This window comes from Octodon degus, unplaced genomic scaffold, assembly GCF_000260255.1.
Source record: "Octodon degus isolate 3935 unplaced genomic scaffold, OctDeg1.0 scaffold00033, whole genome shotgun sequence".
In the NCBI taxonomy this organism is placed as follows: domain Eukaryota; kingdom Metazoa; phylum Chordata; class Mammalia; order Rodentia; family Octodontidae; genus Octodon; species Octodon degus.
Genome location: NW_004524609.1, coordinates 6,648,800 through 6,669,467, shown reverse-complemented (window position 1 = coordinate 6,669,467; position 20,668 = coordinate 6,648,800). Strand labels below are relative to the sequence as shown.

At 41.4% G+C, this 20,668-nt stretch overlaps 1 protein-coding gene across 5 annotated transcripts in view; it reads right to left on the bottom strand.

The window, feature by feature from the left end:
* Cep112 (centrosomal protein 112) overlaps nucleotides 1-20,668 on the bottom strand; it is a 722,997-nt gene that overhangs the window by 95,142 nt on the left and 607,187 nt on the right. For all 5 annotated transcript variants that reach the window (XM_012514508.2, XM_023714104.1, XM_023714105.1 and 2 more), the window contains one exon: nucleotides 14,989-15,138. In XM_012514508.2, coding sequence (XP_012369962.1) covers nucleotides 14,989-15,138 — 150 coding nt within the window. The remainder of the gene's footprint in view (nucleotides 1-14,988; nucleotides 15,139-20,668) is intronic.

Sequence of the window (20,668 nt, the reverse complement as noted above, 5' to 3'; positions counted from 1 at the left end):
CCCAGCCCCTCCAGTATTTTTAAGAAGTACACATGTATCTTAAACTATACATAGAAACACAAGGTACAAGTAGTTCCACACTCCTGAAGCCAGGTGGTAAAGTTCGGCAGCAGGAAAGACGATGTGAAGCAAAGCTCACCAACAGGCTGGCTGCCAGCCAGCTTGCTCCAGGGCTCTTCTCATGTCGACCTAGTGCGTTCCTTCCTTTTCTGAGCAGTCTCCTCTGCGGCCCAGCTCACCCAAGGCCACCTCTAAGCTGTCTTCTCAGGTTAAATTCTTCCTTAACACTCTTCTTCCATCTTCTCTCTGCAAACAGCACTTCTTAGTCCTTGAAGTGAGACGATCTCACCTAATTGTTAGGAAGGATACTTTCTGATTAGTTTCACACTACAGCATGATGCCTATATCCTAAACAGGCATTTGATACCTGAAAGACTTAGCTATTGAACAGCAGATTTTGAAGGAGGATGGAGTGGGGGTGTCCCAATTTCTTTCCAGGGGAAATTTAGTGCTGTTGCAGTTTTTGCGGTTGGATGAGGTGGGGGAGTCCTCTTAACATCAAAGTTAGTGCTGGTGTGTATAAAGCTGCCTTAGGAGCAATCAATAATAGAGATGAAATAATAATTAGGGATTATATCCTTTAAGTCAATTTCAAGATTTTATTTTTCAGTGCCCAGCACTGTGTAAAAACAGAAGTGTGAGACATGAACAGTCAATCATTAGGCATTCATAACAGGATTTGATGAGATGTCAGGTCCCCAGAGACGAGGCAGGAGAACTTCACAGAGGAAGTTGATGGGACCCTGTGGTGGCCTTGTAATACCTGGCAGTCTGAGAGGTGAAGGGCTGCACGTGAGAAGGCATCACCTAGGTGAGCAGGAGCTCTGAACTGGCGATGACTGGAGTAGCACGCACGTCTTGGAGGACAAGCAAGACATGAGGGTAGCTCCAGAAGCCAGGCAGGCCAGTTCAATCCTGATTGTGCAAGTTCTCTCAATCCAACTTGGTCAGATGACATTGTAAGAAATTAAAGCATCTTCAAAAGACATGCAGTGGGAAGTCACATTTGCCGCATATAATGACCATCACCCTTTCAGGAAAGTTGGCGTAGGTGACATTCCGTGTTCTTCTCACTACGTATTTACTGGCAGATTTTGCCTTGCTTTCGAAGAGATCAACATGTTATCATTGGTTTTCCTCAGATTTTTGCTTAAACAATGTGGTAAGGGTGTAGGACGTTCTTGCAAGCGCATCCACGGGATCAATTCTTACCAGAGGAACTGCTGGCCCAATGTTGTGTGCCTTTAAAGTGCTACCAGGTCTGACCACACTGCCTTCAGAGAGGCTGCACCGGTCCCACAATCAACGGTGCACAGCAACGCACATTTCCCCTCACTTTTCCCCTTGGGTAGTTTTCAAAATTCAAAATTTATGCCCGTCAGAAGGTAGCCAACACTCTCAAAACTTTGTACTTTGATTTACATTAACTTGTGAGTGAGAATGAGCACATTTTTCATACTCAGTGGACATTAATGTCCAGTCTGTGGATTCTGTGTGCATATCCTTGGCGCTTTTCGTTCACTAGTTGTTAGTCTTCTTTTCTATTGAGAGTCCTTAGAAGGCAGGGAAATCACAGTGATTTAAGAATTCTCTGGCAGAGTTCTTCATACTAGAATGGAGCTAAAAGACTTTGGCGGGGACGTGAGCTGAGAGGAGGCTGTTTTAAATCAATCACAAGTTGAGAAAAGCCCTGAATTGGGTCGTATCGGAGGAATAAGAAACACATTCAAGGGCTCTGGTGACAGACTTGAGATAAACTAGGATGAAAGAAAGGACAAAGACGAACTCCCCATTTCTAACAGGAAACAGAAAAGTGGGGTTAACCTGATAGCCTGAGAGAAGAGCCAGTTTGGAAGGGGGGACGATAATTCAATGTGCAGTCACTGACTCTGGACAAGGAGTGCCTCCTCCCTGAGAAGAGCACTTACAGGCACGCAGGCCACAGGCCCCGAGCAGGGGCTGGCTGGAGCTACTGGGAAGCGTCTCTACAGAAGTGACAGCAGCGGTCACTTCACCACAGAAGAGGAAAGGCAAAGCCAGGGCGTACACCCGTGGAACACAACACCTGCTAGCCAGGAGACTGACCAGCCAAAAAGACAAATGAAAGGACCACCATTTAGGCGAAGAGCAGAGCGAGCCTGTAGGTCAGGGTCTTGTTCCATGCAGACAACATGCCAAAGCCAGCGGCTAGCCTGTTTTGGTGAATAAGGTTTTATTGGAACAACGGCATTTCCATTTGTTGGCACACTGTCTGTGGCTGCTCACTCTTTTTTTAATCTTTCATTTATTGGTTTATTTGGTATACGGTCTCACTGTGCAGCTCCTCCTGTCTCAGCTGCCCCAGTGCTGGGATTATAGACATGTGCCACCATGTCCAGTTTTGGTGGCCTGGCTTCAGAGGCCAGCTTGGCAGGGCCAGCACAGCATACAGTACCAGGGATCGAACTCTGGTCCTTGTGCTTGCCAGGGAGGCACTTAGATCATCGAGCTATCGCCCCAGCTCTGTGGCTGCTTTCTTATCACAGTGATAAGAGCTAAGCAGTAGCGATGGAGATTGTAGGGTCTGGATACATCTGAATCTTACAGAAACGTTTGACAACTCTGTTATGGGGGAAGATTGCTAGTCAATATAGTTAAATAATGCATGAAGTTAGAGGGTGATTAGATGCAGAAAAACTATTGAATTTGGGGAAAAGGCAATAAGGTACTTTGAATATTTTCTATATTTTGTTGACATTACAAAAGGGATTTTGATAGAAGAGACTGTGATAGAAGAGTGGAATCATATGCCTCAGAAAATCAGCATGAACCTGGCTGGTAGCTAGAAAGTTAGGAGAAGTGGGAGTGGAACATAGTCTGCCTGACTGACCATAAACTCTTTGTCTTGGTAAGGTCATCACCATGATTATGAGAATTGGAGTTCTGACTCACTTCCACCAAGAAAGTGGGGGACAGGGAACTCTTGAAGCAACTGTACTCAGGTGAAAGCTCGAGGCTATCTTTCAAAACACTGGGCTTTGTAGACAAGCACACACCTTCCATGGTACGCCTGTTACAGACTTCCTGCGAGTGTTGTGACTCCCTGAAGTCAGTACCACCAGCTCCAGCACATCACAGACAGGAAGAGCACCCCCGGGTGCTGTTACCACTGAGGAGGCTGGGGGATGGGAAGGCAAGATCACAGTGCTGAGTCCTGCTAGGAATAAAGCCTGGGAAGCAAGTCAGTACCACAATAGTTAATATGAGGAGGTATGAACTTCAGTACTGATAGAGAGAAAAGGAGGTTTATAAAGAGTCCCCAGGGTGAATAGAAACCTAGCTTCTGTTAGAAAGATAGGCAGTCAGTTCAGTAGGATATTACAAAGTTGTTTAATAAAGTTAACTTATTAATCATTAGAAAGTCTTCTAATAACTAGGATCCTTTATAATGCATTGTTTCTGAATATACACGAGGATGTAAATATGAATGTCTATAATTATGTGTATATACACATAGGTAGTATATGTAGAGTAATCATTCAACTTTTGTTGGGGCTTTTATTGATGTATTTGAACAACCAGTCATACACTTAGTTAACCATGTATATGCTTGATTAACTGAAACAGTTCAGTTTTTGGGCCATGAAATAATAAAATTAACTATAGTCACCTAGTGACTTGTTTAGTTTTGTTTTGTTTTGGGGGGATAGGCACAGCCTGCCCTGGGGGTGGGGCTGATGCAGCATGTGGTCCTGGGGATTGAACTGTGGTGCCAGGGATTGAACTGCAGTCCCTGTGCTTGCCTAAGGTTGCCTATGCAGGCACTTTCGTCCATTGAGCTATCTGGCCAGCCCACCTCTACTGACTTTTAAAGAGTAGAATTTACCCAGCCATTGGCAGGGAATCTGTGTTTGTGTTCTTTTAATTATTCATTGATCTGCTCCACCAAACCTTCGTTGGTTCTTTAGTGTGTACATGGCAATGTTTTAAGAGTTAAAAATATTTTTCTTATCTCTTGAAGGATTTTTTTTTTCACTGAACAAAGACTCTTTTCCAGCTAAGTTTTGAAATAAAATAAAAAAATTTCTAGAGACTAAAATTAGAGGAAAGATACGGGTAAAATACTTGTGAGGGCATGCTGTTCATTTCTTCTCTGCTCGCTTACCATTACCGCTTCTCCTTACTGTGGAAGCAAGGCCATAATTCACTGTCACATTGTACCCAAGCCTATCTTTCAGAGCATTCTTCCTGGAAAATGGCACTTCTGCTTGACGCTCCTGCGACTGAATGGCTCTGCCTTCCTTTCTGAGTGAGCAGGCAAACCTTCTTGTGTGGGATGGCAAATACATTTCCACTCTTAGCATTATTAATTCTAATTCAGGAGGGTACAAAGAAAATGCCACTTTCCTCTGCGCCCTTCGGGTGTGCAGGCAGGAAGACGAGAATCAAGTAGTGAGCAGGTCCTGGACAAAGCCATGTGGTGCTAGGCAAGGCTATTTCTTTCTGCCTCTCATTGCTACTAAAACCCTACAATGAGCGTTGTAATTTTATTCTTTGAGAAAATGATTCCTGTAAGCTTTAGCACAGTGAGAATTGCCCAATCTTATGAAATACTCTTTTTCCCCACAAGCCCTTCTGGTAACGCAGACCAGATTTCTAGGTGCCCTACTGGCAGCCGACCTTTCCTCATGAACTCCAGTCAGTGGCCAAGGGAGAGAAGCGACGGTGCTTTAAAATCTCCTTTCTATGCCTGCAAGCAAAAATTTTACAATGTTTCTTCTTGATATGAAATCTCTGCCTGGACATCTGGCTTCACAGTGAGGAACTTTCAATGCACTGGCTTCAAAGAAAGGACTTAGCTGTAGTGCTGCGGTGGGGCCGAGAATGTCCACAGCTCGTGTAGAGCTGTTCCTAACGTTTCCCCAAATGAATGCCTGAGAGCTCAGTTCATAGCGCTCCCATTCTAACAGCTTGGCTCTGGCCTATAGCCTTTTGGGCTCTATCGAGAGATTATGCTCTCAGATGATGCAAGCAGGATACAGGAGATTCGGTTAAGGAGAATGTATAATTATTACCATAAAACTTGAATTCTTATCCCATATCTGCTAGAGCACAAAACAGTTACAAACTTGATGCCATTAAAGAAACAACATGGGAATAAAATGACATTATTAATTATCAGCGCCTGACTTGTGAGACAACATAATTTATTCATATTTGTAGCACTTGCATTGAAATAAGCATCACGAAAGGGCTTGCTTTCAAGAAACTTAAAAGTCTAGTTGCTGAGAATAAGAATGAATGAAAACACAGGTCACAATGTCCTGTCTGCACCCCTGACATACAGAAATCCTCCGAAAACCACAAATTCTTTTCAGAAGATTGTGGTTAACTGGTTAGGCATCAGAACTGTTTGGGAGGGACTGCTACCGCTATGTCCCTCACTTGTTAAGCTTGCGTGCACATTTCACTGTCTCATTCAGTGGCTCTGAGGACAGTGTGCTATCCCAGACCCTTCTGGGGAAAGAGTACAAACACTGTATTAGCTTCCTAGGGTCTGAAGATTTTGATTTGCAAAACACATTCAATCTCAGGGATTTGGATAAAGGATTTTGGATCAGCATTTTAAAAATGTAGCAAAAACTTCACCGAGGGGATGAACAGTACAGGCACAAGCTTCTCACCCTGACTTCCACATATAAAGTGACACTGCAGTTTTAAAGGGACTGAGACGTCCATGGAGGCCAGCTCACAGAGAGCACGACATCTCTGCCGCCTGTGTGGTATGGGGGGGGCATCGGGACATGTGGTGTTTAAAACTGAACGACCCTAAATATCTACTGATATTTACCACATTAGAAATTAAAACTAGAAATATGAACACATTTAAATCACTTTGAAAAGCAGCAATGAATTCATTATGGGTGAATATTAATATCATATTTTGTAAAACAGTATCTTAGTTCTGCATTTCTGCAAATACTTTTCCATGTGTGGCACAAGCGAAGGCAGTTGCATTCTTCCATCCGCTTCTACAGTCCATCTCCTACAAAATGCTGTTTGGCTGAACTATTACGAGAAAACCTAGTCTCACACAGAAAAATACTCAGAAAAGGAAGGAGTATTTTAGTAGCCGCTCACATGATTAAGGATATTCTTTGTTACTGCACCAAAACTTGACAAGTGACAGTTTCTTAAAAGTTAGTTGAGGGCCTGGAATGTAGGTCAGTGAAACAGCACCCACCTGGCAAGCACAAGGCTGAGTTTAATTCCCAGTAACAACAACAACAAAATAGCAAAAAAATTAAAAGAGTAAGTTGCAACATGGAATCTAAAACTACAAGTGAACTTTTCGTACAGTCACATTAGAATCTCCTGGTCTCTTGTACCTCGAATGGATCTTTTAATCATACACAGTTTGGTGACATCAGGTCTAGGTCATTTAGAAAACATGGATTAGTGAGTCGTAAATCTTCCAAACATGGACATATTAGTTCCATGCCCCCTCCCATGTTATCTCTTAACATGTCATCATTTTCTTCAGAAAATTTTTAAGCCTTGGGAAGTTGTCAAGTTCACAGTAGTGGTACTCATTTTCCAAAATGAGTGCAAGGTTTTGTTTTTTTTTAAAAAACCCAAATTTTATCATTTGGCACAGTGCAGTCAGTTGTTATCCTTGAAGCGCCAGGCTCACTTCCTTTATTTTCATGAAAACACCTGCCAAACACTGAGGCAGGAGTAAGCAGGTTTTCCATCTATCATTCTTTCAGAGTAACTAGAGTGTGGCTCATACCTGGGTGCTGATCTGCTTTTCTCTGAGAAAATTGTTCTACTTCAGTAGATGACAGAAAGTCACAAGTGCTTCCCATCCATTTTAGGAAGCACTCAAGATCTCAGATCTAATAAGATACATTTTATTGCTTCACTTTTTTAAAAACCAGAACTATGTGGGCGGTGAAGTGAATAATTAGTACTAGTATGGTTTAGCAGGGTCAGCAGCTTTGTCTGCTATTGCTTTTAGGCTGCCAGTGTAAATGATAAGAGTGAAAAAAGCAAATGACATCTTTGTGCTATTATGAAAAAAGGTTTGATCTTGTGCAGCCCCTGAGAAGATCTCAGGACCCACATGAATCTGAGGACAGCGCTCCGAGAACTGGTGCCAGAGTATATGCTGTATCCATAGGCAGTGGAAAGCCACTGACAGATGTTAAGTTATAAAAAACATCTTAGTAGTTGTGCTTTTGAAAGATTACCTTGTCAGTGATGTAATGGACAGATTTGAGAGGGTCAAGCTACCGGCAGTGATTCTAGATAAGATGGACTGCGCTAGCCGTGGTCAGAGATCATGCAGCTCTAAGTGAGAAGGTGGTAACTAATGACTGGGGAGTGGAGGATGTGTCTGGGGCTACTTAGGAGCAGTCATCAGAACTGACCCGCAGGCAAGGGGAGGATCTTCCAGGAGGACTTCCAGGAATCTAATTTGAGTGACTAGTTTAGCTTAGATAAACAGACAAGAAGAAGAGCATGTTGGTACTCGAAGAGCAAGAGGAAGATAGATTCACTTTATGAGATGTGCAAGTTGAACTACCTAAGACTATCAAGGCGAGAAGGTCCAGTGGCATTTGGAAATGTGGGTTAACATTTAAGGAAAAAAAGATGAAAATGCAAAATTAATTTGTATGGAAAGTTACACGAAGGTATGTGGCTATCCAGGGACATCAGGACAAGCGGATCTGAGTAGTACCAGTATTTGAGTAGGAGAGTAAAGGAGGGAGGGAGAGGAGAGGATGAAGGAGGAAGAGTAGGAGGAAAAGGGAGGAGCGGAAGGGAGAGAAGGGCAGAAGAGGAAGAGAGGGAACAGAGATGCAGAGCTTTGGAGAGGCTGAGAGCCAGGAAAGTGCTGCCATGGAGCAGGGGGGCTTTTGGAGGTGGCTGTGGGCAGATTAAATCATTGTTCACAGACGTTTACAGTTGCCCACCAGAGTGGGAATGTAATTTTTTTCTGCACTTCCCAACTGACAAAGAAATGAGGCTGAGGATACAGGGTTTTTCTACTATCTTTTTCTACTTCTCTAATCCAACCCTGAAAGGGACAGCGCAGGCAGCTACAAGTCCAAAGAGAATGTACAGACATGTAGAACTGCCATATCCAACGAAAAGCCTGGAGCCAAACCTAGACAATGGGTAGCATGAATCCATGCCACATCAGTGATTCATAGAGATGCTGCATGAAAAGCAAGTGCTATTGAAAGTCACTGAGTTTTGAGGTCTGTTTGTCATATACTATTATTGTACCAATTACTGACCAATACAAGTTCCTTGCTAAATCTTATTTTAAAAAGTCAAATAGGCTCCTAAAACTAGATTGCTTTTCCCTTTCCTACTATTAAGTGAAATGAGTAAGTAGGAATTAAAAAGTAGAACCCAGGGGTGTAGCTCAGAGGCAGAGCATGCACTCAGTGTGGGCAGGCCTTGGGGTCAATCTCCAGCACCAAAGCAAACAAGGGTGGACACTACCAAAAGTATACTGACAGAAGGAAACAGGGAATCCTGTCCATACAATGTAAGACCTGCGGTCACCGGGAAAGGAACACAGCTCTGGAGCACACTGTCGAGTTACACGATGGCTCAACCTCAGCCTTTGCTGTGTGCCAGTGAGTCCCGAGAATTCTCATTACATCATCAAATCTAGGCTTTCCCTTTCAGGCTTAGGTGAGTGGAGGTGGAGGTATTAGAACAGCAGGTAAATGTCAGAACTAGTTATCTCTGAAGGAAGGAAAGCTTTCAGGGCCTCAAGGATACAAAAATCTAAATCACCCAAAACTCAGAGACATAGAACTTGCCCCTTCCCAGCTAGGTAGTGCAAATCCTGTAACATAAGTGACAAAATCTCAAAGGGAGATCAGTCAGCTCAGCACAACTGCATGTCTGTCTGTAGTTTTTCCTGTCCCTTCCCTCAGGTCAGAGAATATGAAGACACAAAACTAGTCTATTTTACATACAGAGAAGAGAATCTCTGCGCTTATAAGTACTTGCTAATGAATTCTGAACACTTAGATGTCTTCTGATTAATTACTGAATTTATCCTGGGACATCTACCAGATTTAAATGATAAAGACAGAACTCCTTGGGAAACCATCAGAAAAAGTGAATCATTTATGTGGAGGAGCACTTGTGGATGAATACGTGGGAAGAAAACGTGAACAAGAATTCCATGCCCTTACAACAGTCACTCAGACATCAAAGTTCACCAGCAGACATTCTTAATTACAAAATATCTCAGGGTAGAGAGTTCCATTTACAACCTATTAAGAATGAAAGCAGTGTGACAACTTTGGGGAGGGGGACACTATGGTAAAAGGCTTAAACACTGCATCCATTACCTATAGCATGGGCTCGTCACTAAAGGGTGACAGATTATGGAACTCAGAGTCTGCAGAGCATGAGAATAATCAGGCAGAGTGGTGAAGAAGGCTGGGAGGAGGAAGCGCATGGGCGCAGGAGTACTCAGTTTTTTTCAGCTGAAATTAATAATATTTGTCCCAAAGTTCAACATTTCTGTCTTCTTATGATAGTTTCTTTGGTCTGTTGAATTAAAGTAAAATTAAATGTTTTAAAAAAACAAAAAGTAGGGCTGGCCAAGTAGCTCAGCGGATTAAAGCACCTGCTTAGGCAGATGTAGGGACCAGAAGTTTGATCGTCAGGGTGTGCTGTGGCAGCGATTGAGACTGGGCGTGGTGGCCCTAGCCTGTAATCCCAGTGCTTGGGAGGCTGAAAACAGGAGAAGCACTAGGAGTCTGATTTGTGTCGTGAGACTCTGTAAATGCTCTACTAAATACATTTAAAAAAAGTCAATCTATTTTTGTTTTTTGATAGTGTCTTGCTATGTAGTCCAGAATGACTGAATGTACTGTGTAACCTAGGCTGACCTCAAATTCATGAGATTCTCCTGCCTCAGCCTCCCGAGCGCAGGGTTTATAGGTGTGCACCACCATGCCAAGAAAAAATGGAATCTTGTGTAGTGTTTATTGTTACAAGTCTATTCAGCTTTTTTTCCCCTTATACATAGCAGCAGGGTATCTTAAAGCCTATTCACTTTTAAGTCTATGATAGTTCTTTCTTTCTTTCTTTTTTTTTTTTTTAATGTATTTAGTACAGGGTCTCACTCCACAGATCAGACTCATAGTGATCCTCCTGTTTACAGCCTCCCAAATGCTGGGATTACAAGTGCGCACCAACATGCCCAGTCTCAATCTGTCTCAGTGTGCCCTGGGGGCAGGGCCGGCATGGCATGCCCACACTGGGGACAGAACCCCAGGCCCCTTTTGTCTGCCTTAGCAGGTGCTTTAGTCCACTGAGTTTTCTTGCCAGCCCAGTGATGGTCATTTCTGATGGGTGCAGAGGGCAGTGATTTTAAAATATTTTACTTCTTTTCTTCTGATTTTAAACTATTTGTCATGAACATATGCCATTTTCTGTCAATAGAATGGATTTTCTTTTTTAAAAAAAGGATGCAAATACGCCATGTAGTTATGGAAGTGGACACTCTAGGTGTTTTTTGCTTTGTACTAGTCTGTACAACTGAGGAATAAGTGAGAGATGGACCCTAGACCTTTAATCACCTCTGTGGTGGATCTGAAACTCTCACATTGACAGGGATGGATTCCCATTCTGCTGGTTCCTGGACTAATCCTATGTGTGACCTTGTGTTGACCAACAGAATGTGGTAGAAAACACTGACTCTCCCAGCTCTGATCTCCAGGAAGTGCTGGTGCTGCCTTTACCTCTGATAAATCTTCCTCATGCACACCAGTCACCATGTCATAAATCTGGGCACTCTGTTAAAGACGGAGCCCATGTAGAAAAGGCCTGTACTGTCTCCGATGTTCCAGACCAAATCAAGCTCCTTCCGAGCTAACTCCACAAGGTGTCACAGTGATGTCCCACTTCGAGCAGAACCACAACCCAGCACCCCCTGCTCAGAGTCCTAACCCCAAGAATTAAAGGCATATAACATAGCTGTTGCTCCAAGCCACCAAGTTTCAGGGTGTTTTGCATACAACAGATATAATTCATTTCTTTCTTTTTTCTTTCTTTCTTTTTTTTTTTTTTGTGGAACCAGGGATTGAACTCAGGCCCTTGGGCTTGCCAGTATAATTCATTTCATAAGCTTCATTTTAAATTTAGCAACTAGCTAAAAAATAAATGACAAGATTTTACTGCTTTGTATCACAGAAGTGGTTATATTTTAAACAGAAAAATCACCACAAACCACCATGCAGAGTGAAATTTTGAAATATGATTTCCACATTTTTTCTCTTATAGAACTTTTACTTGAAGACAAAAGAGTTCTTATGTACATGTCTTGTAACCTCCATTTTCATAGAAAAAACCACCTCCTGAGCATCATCACATGCGCCTCATAGGCAGGACAGCCTGGTCTCCAGTCTACTTGTGACGGTCCTGATACGGACCTGGGAATGCTGGCAGCACAGAAAGCTTACCCGCGACAGGAGCTTGGTAAATAGTTAATTGAATATTTACCTTACTGAATGAGGGGTAGGACAAGCATCTTCTTGATGAGCTGAAGCTCAGTGCAATGCTGTAGTCATTACCTTAGGGCAAATTCTGGAAATAGGGCAAAGACCACGCATGTCTCTCGGGCAATTTGATAATGAAAGGTATTGCCAAATTATCCTCCAAAACTGTTTTATCGAATTCCATTTCACAGATTGGTGCTCTTTCAGACATTTAGTGGGCTACTGCACACCTCGAGTGCTCTCTAAAAACAACTTCACTCTCCCTAGGAATAAGGCACGCTCCAGGAGACGAGCCCTAGATTCACTCTGCACCTCCACTGTTGGTTGCGGCAGGGAGCTCGGCTCAGCATGGACCTCCAGGTGAGGCGCGGGGTACGCAGTTAACCATGCACACTTCTGATGGCACTGATCCTACCTGCAGACAAATGTATTTTGTTCCAGAAAATCAAGCCTCATGGCGACTGTGCCTCTGAGTATCTGCATCTCTGAGTATCCAAGTATCTATATGTATAAAACATTCATACATAATTGTAGCGTTCTTCAGTTTTTGCATCATTCAGGCAGATGGAAGTGTAAAGTGTGGAGCTCCAGTTTTATTTGGGATCTAGATCATTTGATTCAATTTCAAAATGCATAGGGCACTGAGGTGCAGTTTGATAGTTAAGAGTGCAGGATCTTAAGTCAGACAGACTGGTGGACTGGCTGTGCCAGCTGTGAGCCAGGTGGTCTTGGGCTAGTTGTTTAATCTCAGCCTCAGTTTTCCTATTTGTAAGATCAAAAGGATGCCAACACCTTCCTCATAAAGATGATCATGAGGGCAGGGGAAGTCAAGGTGAGAACACAGTGAGGGAAGGAATGAAAGGAGCCTGGAAGTCCACAGCAAGCTAGAGCTACCGGAGCCGTGGGAGGGAAGGTCCGTGCAGCGGGGCTGAGAAGCTACTCGCTGAAGGCCACCGGGAAAAGCCTGAAGGGCCTCGGGGTTTGAACTTGCCATGAGTAATCAGGTGGCAAAAGATGCTATATCTACCAAACACAGATCAGGTAAACCTCAAGGAACTGGTCCAACTCTTGCTTCAAAAACTCTCAGTGACTTTAGTGAAGAGGAAGCGAGTGGACCAGTGGGGATTTTTCTATGAGCAAAGATGAGGAAGCATATCGGGACACGGCAGTGCCACCTGGACCACACTCGGTCAGTAAAGGAAAGCATGGATGCTCCGCGGGCCCGAAGCCAAGGCAGGGAGGTAGAAACCTCAAGGGGAAATGCTCAAGATTAAGAGACTTAAAGGGTGTGTTCTGAAACTGGGATGTATGGGAGTTTCCCTTTTGAAAGAACGGCACAACACTATCTTTAGATCTACCTTTTCTCTCTTCAGATTGAGTGGCATACTAATAAATCAGAATTTGAAAATGAGTGTAACATTTTTTCCATCCAGATATGAAGACATTTGCTAATTTTATGTGATTAGTTTTCAAAAGTTACAAATAACAAAGAAGTTCAGGAGAGAAAAGTTACTATTGTAAGTCTTCATTAAATGAGGTTATAGAATACAAGATGAAAGAAACTGGTGAGAACCTGGCTATAGTACATGCTGAATAAATGTCAGCAGGGAGACATTTATTGGGGAGAGCCAACAGGTAAAGAACTGGCTCAGCAAAAGCCAAATCAGAACAAAACTCATTTGCTTTAACATAATCAAACTGCATGAGAAAACTCAATTATGTCTTAACTATAATTTTAGTTCTCTATTTTCAGGCGACATATAGCACATGTATTTTTATATGCTATATACACACATAAACTGCCTTCTTTAAAACTCAGTCCTTGTAATTTCAGGCTTTGTTTAAAAATGAGGATCAAAAACGTTTTCCCTTTCAACATGTAAATGGATTAAAACTGTAAGAATAAATAATGTAAAACAGGCAATTATACTAATTATAATCTTTCGAGATTTTTTAATCTTTAAAAACTATTAGAAGGATGTTGTAATTATACTATGAAAATTATGTTGCACTAACCTCATTTATACCTCCCTTTGCTTATACAGTGGGGCTTAATTATTTATTTGGAATTCGGAAATTACCTACCATTGGACATTTGGATATGAGTGCAAAAGAAATTCACTTAAAATGAAACTTTTATAGAACTGAAACAATTTTTTAAAAATGCACAACTCAGATCATGCGAAAGTCCTGTAACCAACAAGTATTTCCTGTATACTTGTAAGTGAAAACGGCTTGAAAGATATTTTTAAATTACTAGAATATGAAAAAGAAACATCTTCTTTTTTTGGTCTCACAGCCCAGGCAGGGAATAAAGCTCACAGGTGGAAGTAAGGGAGCCATGGTATCCATCAAACCGAAGACCCCATCTGTGGAGGGAGGAGCCTGGCAGGTTTTGTCCGGCTCCTAAAGGTTTTTATTTTATTCAGTACTGTCCATGCTTAAAGGGTGTGTGTGCGCCAAAGCAGCTTCCGCGCGCTCACTTTTCCCTAAATTACTGAGCCGGCTTACAATGGCGATAGGCAAGGAGGACGGAGAGGTGAGGCAGATCGGGGCAAGGACAAAGCCCACGCTTCCCTTTTAGTTTCCTTTGCTCTGTATGGTTACTCTACATGCTTCAAGTATTGTTATAGCAAAGTAAAGTCGCTGAAAAATAATCTTTTGCTGGGAATTCTTTAAAATTTTTTTGTTCTCTTTTAAACGTTATTTATAAAGGTTTCCAGATGCTTATCCTCACAGATTAAACACAGCATGATGTAGACACTTACAATAATATCCACTGCTATGAAGCCAAGAAAAAACCACTTTGAGACCTAACTGCCTATCACCTGAAGAATCAGGTTCACGGAATTTTTCGTTGCTATTAAGGTGTGATTCTCAGAAGTCGTTCGGAAACAACCTAAATTCTCAGCGGCAACAATCGACCCCGTACTATGTCAAAGCACATCAAACCGGTGGCATTCCGAGCCTCCAACAAACGAGCTACTTCTCATTATGTGAATACCTAATGAAAGGATGTGGGCAGAGACAGAATGTCAATTGGAGGCTGACTTCTGCATGCATTCGGCAGCAGTCCTAGGCTGAAACAGTCGTTCTAATCCCAAGAGACAATTCCAAAGTGGTTCTCAGGAGAAAGGACAGGTATTGCTCAAATATTTGTTCAGCGTGGACAGACTGAGCTTGCCAAGAGTGACTTCTTATGCGGGCCTGCGACCTCGTAGGGGAAGGCAGCCTGAGTCACTGGCTACATCAAAAGTCGAGTCCAGTGAATGGAATTCCTGAAGGCTGTGTGGGCTAGCCGGGTACCTGCATTCATCCGCCCGTCCGCCCGCCCGCTGCTGGGGCTGCAGCCTCCTTGTAATTACATGAAAGCAGCTGGTAACACTGGCTACTGAAGCCCTCAGATTACCTTGATTGCTCGGTCATTATCTCTAATCAGCTGCTTCTTCTCATCTTCAAACTTTTGTATAAGATCCTGGAGCCGCCTCTCCGCAGCAAGCTGCTGCCGGCTGCTCTCTTCTTTCAGAGAGGAAATAGTTGTCTGAAGTTCTGCTATGATCTGAAATGAAAACAGCATGCTTTAACTTCAAATTCTTCAGTGAGAAGCATCTATTTTATATGTATTTATGCTTAACAAAAGAATGGATTTGGCAAAACTCTATTCCACAAACTATTTTCAATTAACATATCATATCCAATAATGCATGAAATTCCACACAATAAAAAGACTATAATAAAACTGTGAATGGTGAACAACTGCTGAGCCAAGTATATTTGGAAGACATTTCTACTATAACGTTCCACATTTACTCATCAGAAGAGAAAACATCTGTGATGTCAAAAATATGAAAAGCATCAGATTTTATTTTCTGAGAAATACACTTACTAGGGTGCAAAAGCCTCTCTTGCCCGTCATAAGACTCTGAACTGTAATAAAGAAAATAATGAACAGAGTTCATTCCTCAGGGTCACCTGATTCTGTCCAATAATTTTTGAGTATTAATGTTTGTGTCTTGGGTTAAGTACTTGAAACTCATGTCACTTACTACTGTGAGAAAGTATTATTCCCTTCTGTAAGTGAGGAAACAGCCACAGAGAAAGGTCAAATATTTTACGTCGTGGAAGATGACACGCAGCTGAGGAGACAGAAAGGTCCTGAATCACACAGTCAGATTTATCTCTGCTCTAATTGGTTCCTCTAATGAGCTGACTTTGTATTTTTTTTAAAGATTTGGTATTGAAAAGATTATATTTCCAGATATGTTGCCTTCCTAGCTGGTGTGTATTCACAGAAGCTCCTTTAGGTTCAAACAGTAACCTTCTCTACATTGAGAATTGGTTCCTTCCAGGGCAGGTTTTCTTTTACCTTCTCAAATTAACCATGTGAGGAGGAGGAATTCTGGCTTGCAGTGGGCTTAAGGAGAGCACTGCCCTTCCTCTGGTTTGGATGGATCTGTTTCCTTTCAAATTCAATAGCGATGACTTTTTAAAAGCAGGAAATGGTTGTTTCTTTTAATAAAAGAAACAGTATTCCCTCTGTTAGAATAAAATTCTGTTTGTGCTACAAGAAAGGAGCCAGTTAATGAGAAACACTAGACTCATTAGTTATCTTTCTTGAGCTCAGTTTTTCAACTAGTATTTGGTGAAAAACAAAATCACAGAATCAGATGATAATAAATTGAACTCTGCGGAGTGCCCCAGAAGCCAAGGCCTATTGGCATACTGGTTATTACTACTGATGTAAAAAGAGCATCCTTACAATAAAATAGGGAGTATTTACACTCTTAGAAGTTCACAAACTCAGTGTCACAGAGTTTGAGAACTTACAAATAATCAAATAATAAGATAACTGTGAAATGATAAAATACAGAATGCAGTAAGTAAAAATTAAATGCAAACTAGGACTTCCTACTATGACTGGAGCAATTTATTTACTGAGAATAAAATAGTGTTCATATATTTTCTGTATTTCGGTTAAACATCATTTCCCTTATGGCATCAACTCAAATTTCATAGTATTTTTGTTAGGTAGGAAAGGTTAAATTCTTGGGCTACATTCATGGTCAGTGTTAAAAACTGAAGCACAGCGTAATCATTTCCCAGTCATAGAGCCAGAGAAGGCAGGGATAAGAAAGAGCCAGTTTTCTTTGGCCTAAAAAATACATTTAAGATTCATATTTTATAAGAACACAGAGCCAAACAGTGCAAAATAACAATATTTAAGTGTTTCAAATTGAATAGATCATGACATTGTTGAAGTGGTAGGTATAATTCTAGAGTATGTGTGTTTAGTCCTAAACAATTTTTATCATGTGTAAATACATATATCCACAACTAGTCATTGCAATCTATTCTTAAAGTACAAAGTAATCTTTCTCTATAAAACAACAACAACAACAACAACAACAACAACAACAACAACACCCCCCAAAACTAGCGGAGCTTTAGTGAGCTGCTCCAGAGGAGAAAAACATGGCCCCTGCCCTCCACGCACTATTGCAGGAGCCTTAGGAACCTCAGTGAGCCACGCAGGAGGAGCCACGCAGGAGGGGCCACGCAGGAGGAGCCACGCAGGAGGAGCCACGCAGGAGGAGCCACGCAGGAGGGGTATTCACCCAGTGCCCCTCTGCTATTCAGCGAGCCTCTGTCTGGAGGAACCCTGGTGCCTGGCCCACACTCCTACCACTGTGGCGTCAGGCAGCCACTGTAGGAAGCACTAGACACATGGCAACTGTGTCGTCTGGAGGAATTTAGAGTAAATTCACTCTCACAAGGGGAAACACTTTGCATACAAACTCCTAACTTCTCACCAGTTCTCTTATATAACTATAGACTTTGCTCCTATGGTCTAAGGTACAAAACCAATAATTACCATAGCTGGTCAGCTTCCAAATTGTGCTTATTGCTAAATGTTCTACTGTAGTTATGTTGTCATATCTGTCATAATAAGGTGTTCTTCCTTGTGTAACAATATTGGGAAGCTCTGGGGTAATAATTTCTGAGAGCCCTACACCAAAATACTGGGGACTGAGCCAAACTAAAGCCTATATTCCACTCTCAATTAATTGGGAAGGGAGGACCTTGGGACAGAGCCAACCAAGAGTCTCCTACACACAGAAGAAATACCAGAGGCATAGATGATTCCTGAAGAGGCCTTTATATTAGTGATATAGCTACCTAATATCACCAAAGAAAAGAAAATAATTTTTAAAATTTAAAAATAGAAAATGTCAAAATGAAGAACAAAAATGCAATCTCAGACCTTCAGCTCACCAAGAAGTCCAGGATACATCAACATTGAAGAACTTGGAAGCCATACACAAGAAATTTCTTAAATAATAGTAACTAAAGTAAAAAACAACTCCATCAGGCTATAGAAGAAATCATATCAGAAATAATCTCTCAGGTAAAAATAGAAATGATGAGCCAGCGAGATAGCTCAGCACACTAAGCACCTGCTTAGAGCTTGCCTAAGGTTTGATCCCTGTTACTGCATGTCATGCCAGCCCAGTCCTTGGCACCCTGAGACTGCAACCAAGTCTGGGCGTGGTGGTGCGTGCCTATAATCTCAGCGCTGGGGAGGCTGAAAATAGGAGGATCACTATAAGTCTGATCTGCATAGTGAGACCCTGTACTAAACACATAAAAAAAGACAACCATAATGAAAGAATTGCTCAGTATATCTAAAGAAGACATAGAAAAAAAAATAAGAGCATAAAAAAAGATGGAAACCTTGAATGAACAACATAGGAAAGAATTCAAATGCATGAAACAGATTCAGAGACATCTGGGAAATTAAAAATTCCATTGAAAGCTGGCAAAACCACTTGAACGAAGCTGAAGATAAGACTTTCAGAACTTAAAGACAGCACTGCAGCTAGTGATCATGAAAGGAAAGATCTCTTAAAAATAAATAATGAGGAAATAACAATTCAGCAGCTGCAGGATGATAAAAAGAAAAACAATATAAGATTAAGAGATGTCAATGAAAAAGCTAGAGTCAACACAAATGATATAAAAAGAAAATTTGCATAAATAATAGCAGAAAATTTCCCAAGCATAGGAAAAGAATCTGACATACAGAAAAGTGACACATATAGAACCCCAATTAGCTATAACCAAAATAAATCTACACCCAGACATACAATAATCAAGATCCCAGAAATTCAAAACAAGAACAGAATATTAAAAGCTCTTAGAGAAGGGAAAGAAATCACCTATAAATGAAAGGTCATCAGAATCATGGCAGATTTCTCAACACAGACCATCAAATCCAGAAGAGGTTGAAGTGAAGTATTCAGGTCCCGAAAGAAAACAACTTCCAACCCAAACTGATGTACCATGCAAAACTATCTTTCAAAATTCATGGAGAAATAAGATATTTCCATGGCACAGAACAACGAAAGAAATTCATGACCACCAAACCAACCCTACAAAGAGTACTGAAAGATATTCTAGACAGAGATAAAAATGACCACAATTCCAAGAACAACAATAGAAATGAACCACGAGGCAGGACAAACAATCACTGAGAAAAAGTGGGGAGCCAATCGCAGGGAAATAACATGACAAAGATAAGCCAATACATATCCGTTATAATCATTACTATAAAGGCCTCAATTCACCAATCAAAAAACCAGACTGGCAGAGTGGATCAAGAAACAAAATCTAACAATATGCCACATACAAGAAACACATTTAACTCAAAAGGAAATTCATAGACTGAAAGTCAAAGGATGAAAACAATACTCTATGTGATAGGAATCCAGAAAATAGCAGGGGTAGATATTCTGGTTGCAGACAATGTGAACTTCAAACCAAGAATGATCAAAAGAGATAAAGAAGGTCACTGCATATTTGTTAGGGGAAAATGGCAAAAGGAAGAGATAACGATCATACATATGTATGTACCAAATATGGGAGCCTCCAACTATATAAGACAAATATTAATAGACATAAACCAGATAATTAATAACATAACTATAATGGAGAACCTCTATGCTACACTTACACAAAGAGATAGATCAAGTACACAAAAAAAATCAGCAAAGAAATAAAGAACTGAACCAAACCTGTAAACAAATGGACTTAGTAAACATTTACAGAGTGTTCCACCCAACATCATCAGAATATACATTGTTTTCAACTGTACATGGGTGTTTCAGTTACTCTTCTTTCATTACAGGGACAAATACCTGACACTCAAAATGAAGGAAAGAAAGGTTTATTTAGCCCACAGTTACTGGAGGTTTCAGTCCATACTCAGCTGGCTCTAAGGCAGAGCGACACATGGCAGAAAGCAACCTTTTAGGGTGGTGGCAAAGAGCAGTGAGCAAAATGGAGGAGTAGCAGCAATAATGGCTACAGAGGACAAGTCTGTCTCTCTGTCTCTCTTACGTTACATTCAGGCTGTCCACCCCAGGCTGGGTGTAGCACTCACACCCATAATCCCAGCAGTACTCAGACCCATAATCCTAGCCTTTAATCATAAATTAATCACAAACTGTAGAACTGCACTTCAATGACTGCATTAGGCATTGGGGGGACAAATACATACAAACCATAACAATGGGACAGCCTCTAAAATAGACCATATACTAGCCCATAGAACGTGCTTCAGGAAATTCAAAGGACCTGAAATTCTCCCATGCATATTATCTGACCATAGCTCAATGAAATTGGAAGTGAATGACAAAAGAAGCCACAAAACTCCATAAACACGTGGAAATTAAATGACATCTTCCAGAACAAAAATGGGTCACAGAAGAAATTAAGCAATATTTACAATCAAACAAATGCAGGCACAGCTTGCAGGCACCTGTGGGACCCAATAAAAGCAGGCCTAAGAGGTAAATTTGTAGTGGTGAATTCTCACATCAGGAAAATAGAATGAGCCCAAATAGACAACCTTATGCTGCACCTCAAGGGTCTAGAGGAAAAAGATCAAGTCAAGCTCAAAGTTCAAAGAAGTAAAGAAATTATAAAGATCAGAGCAAAAATGAATGCAATGGAGACTAAGAAAAAATACAAAGAATTAATGAATTGAAGAGTTGGTTCTTTGAGAGAATAAATAAAATTGATAAACCTGG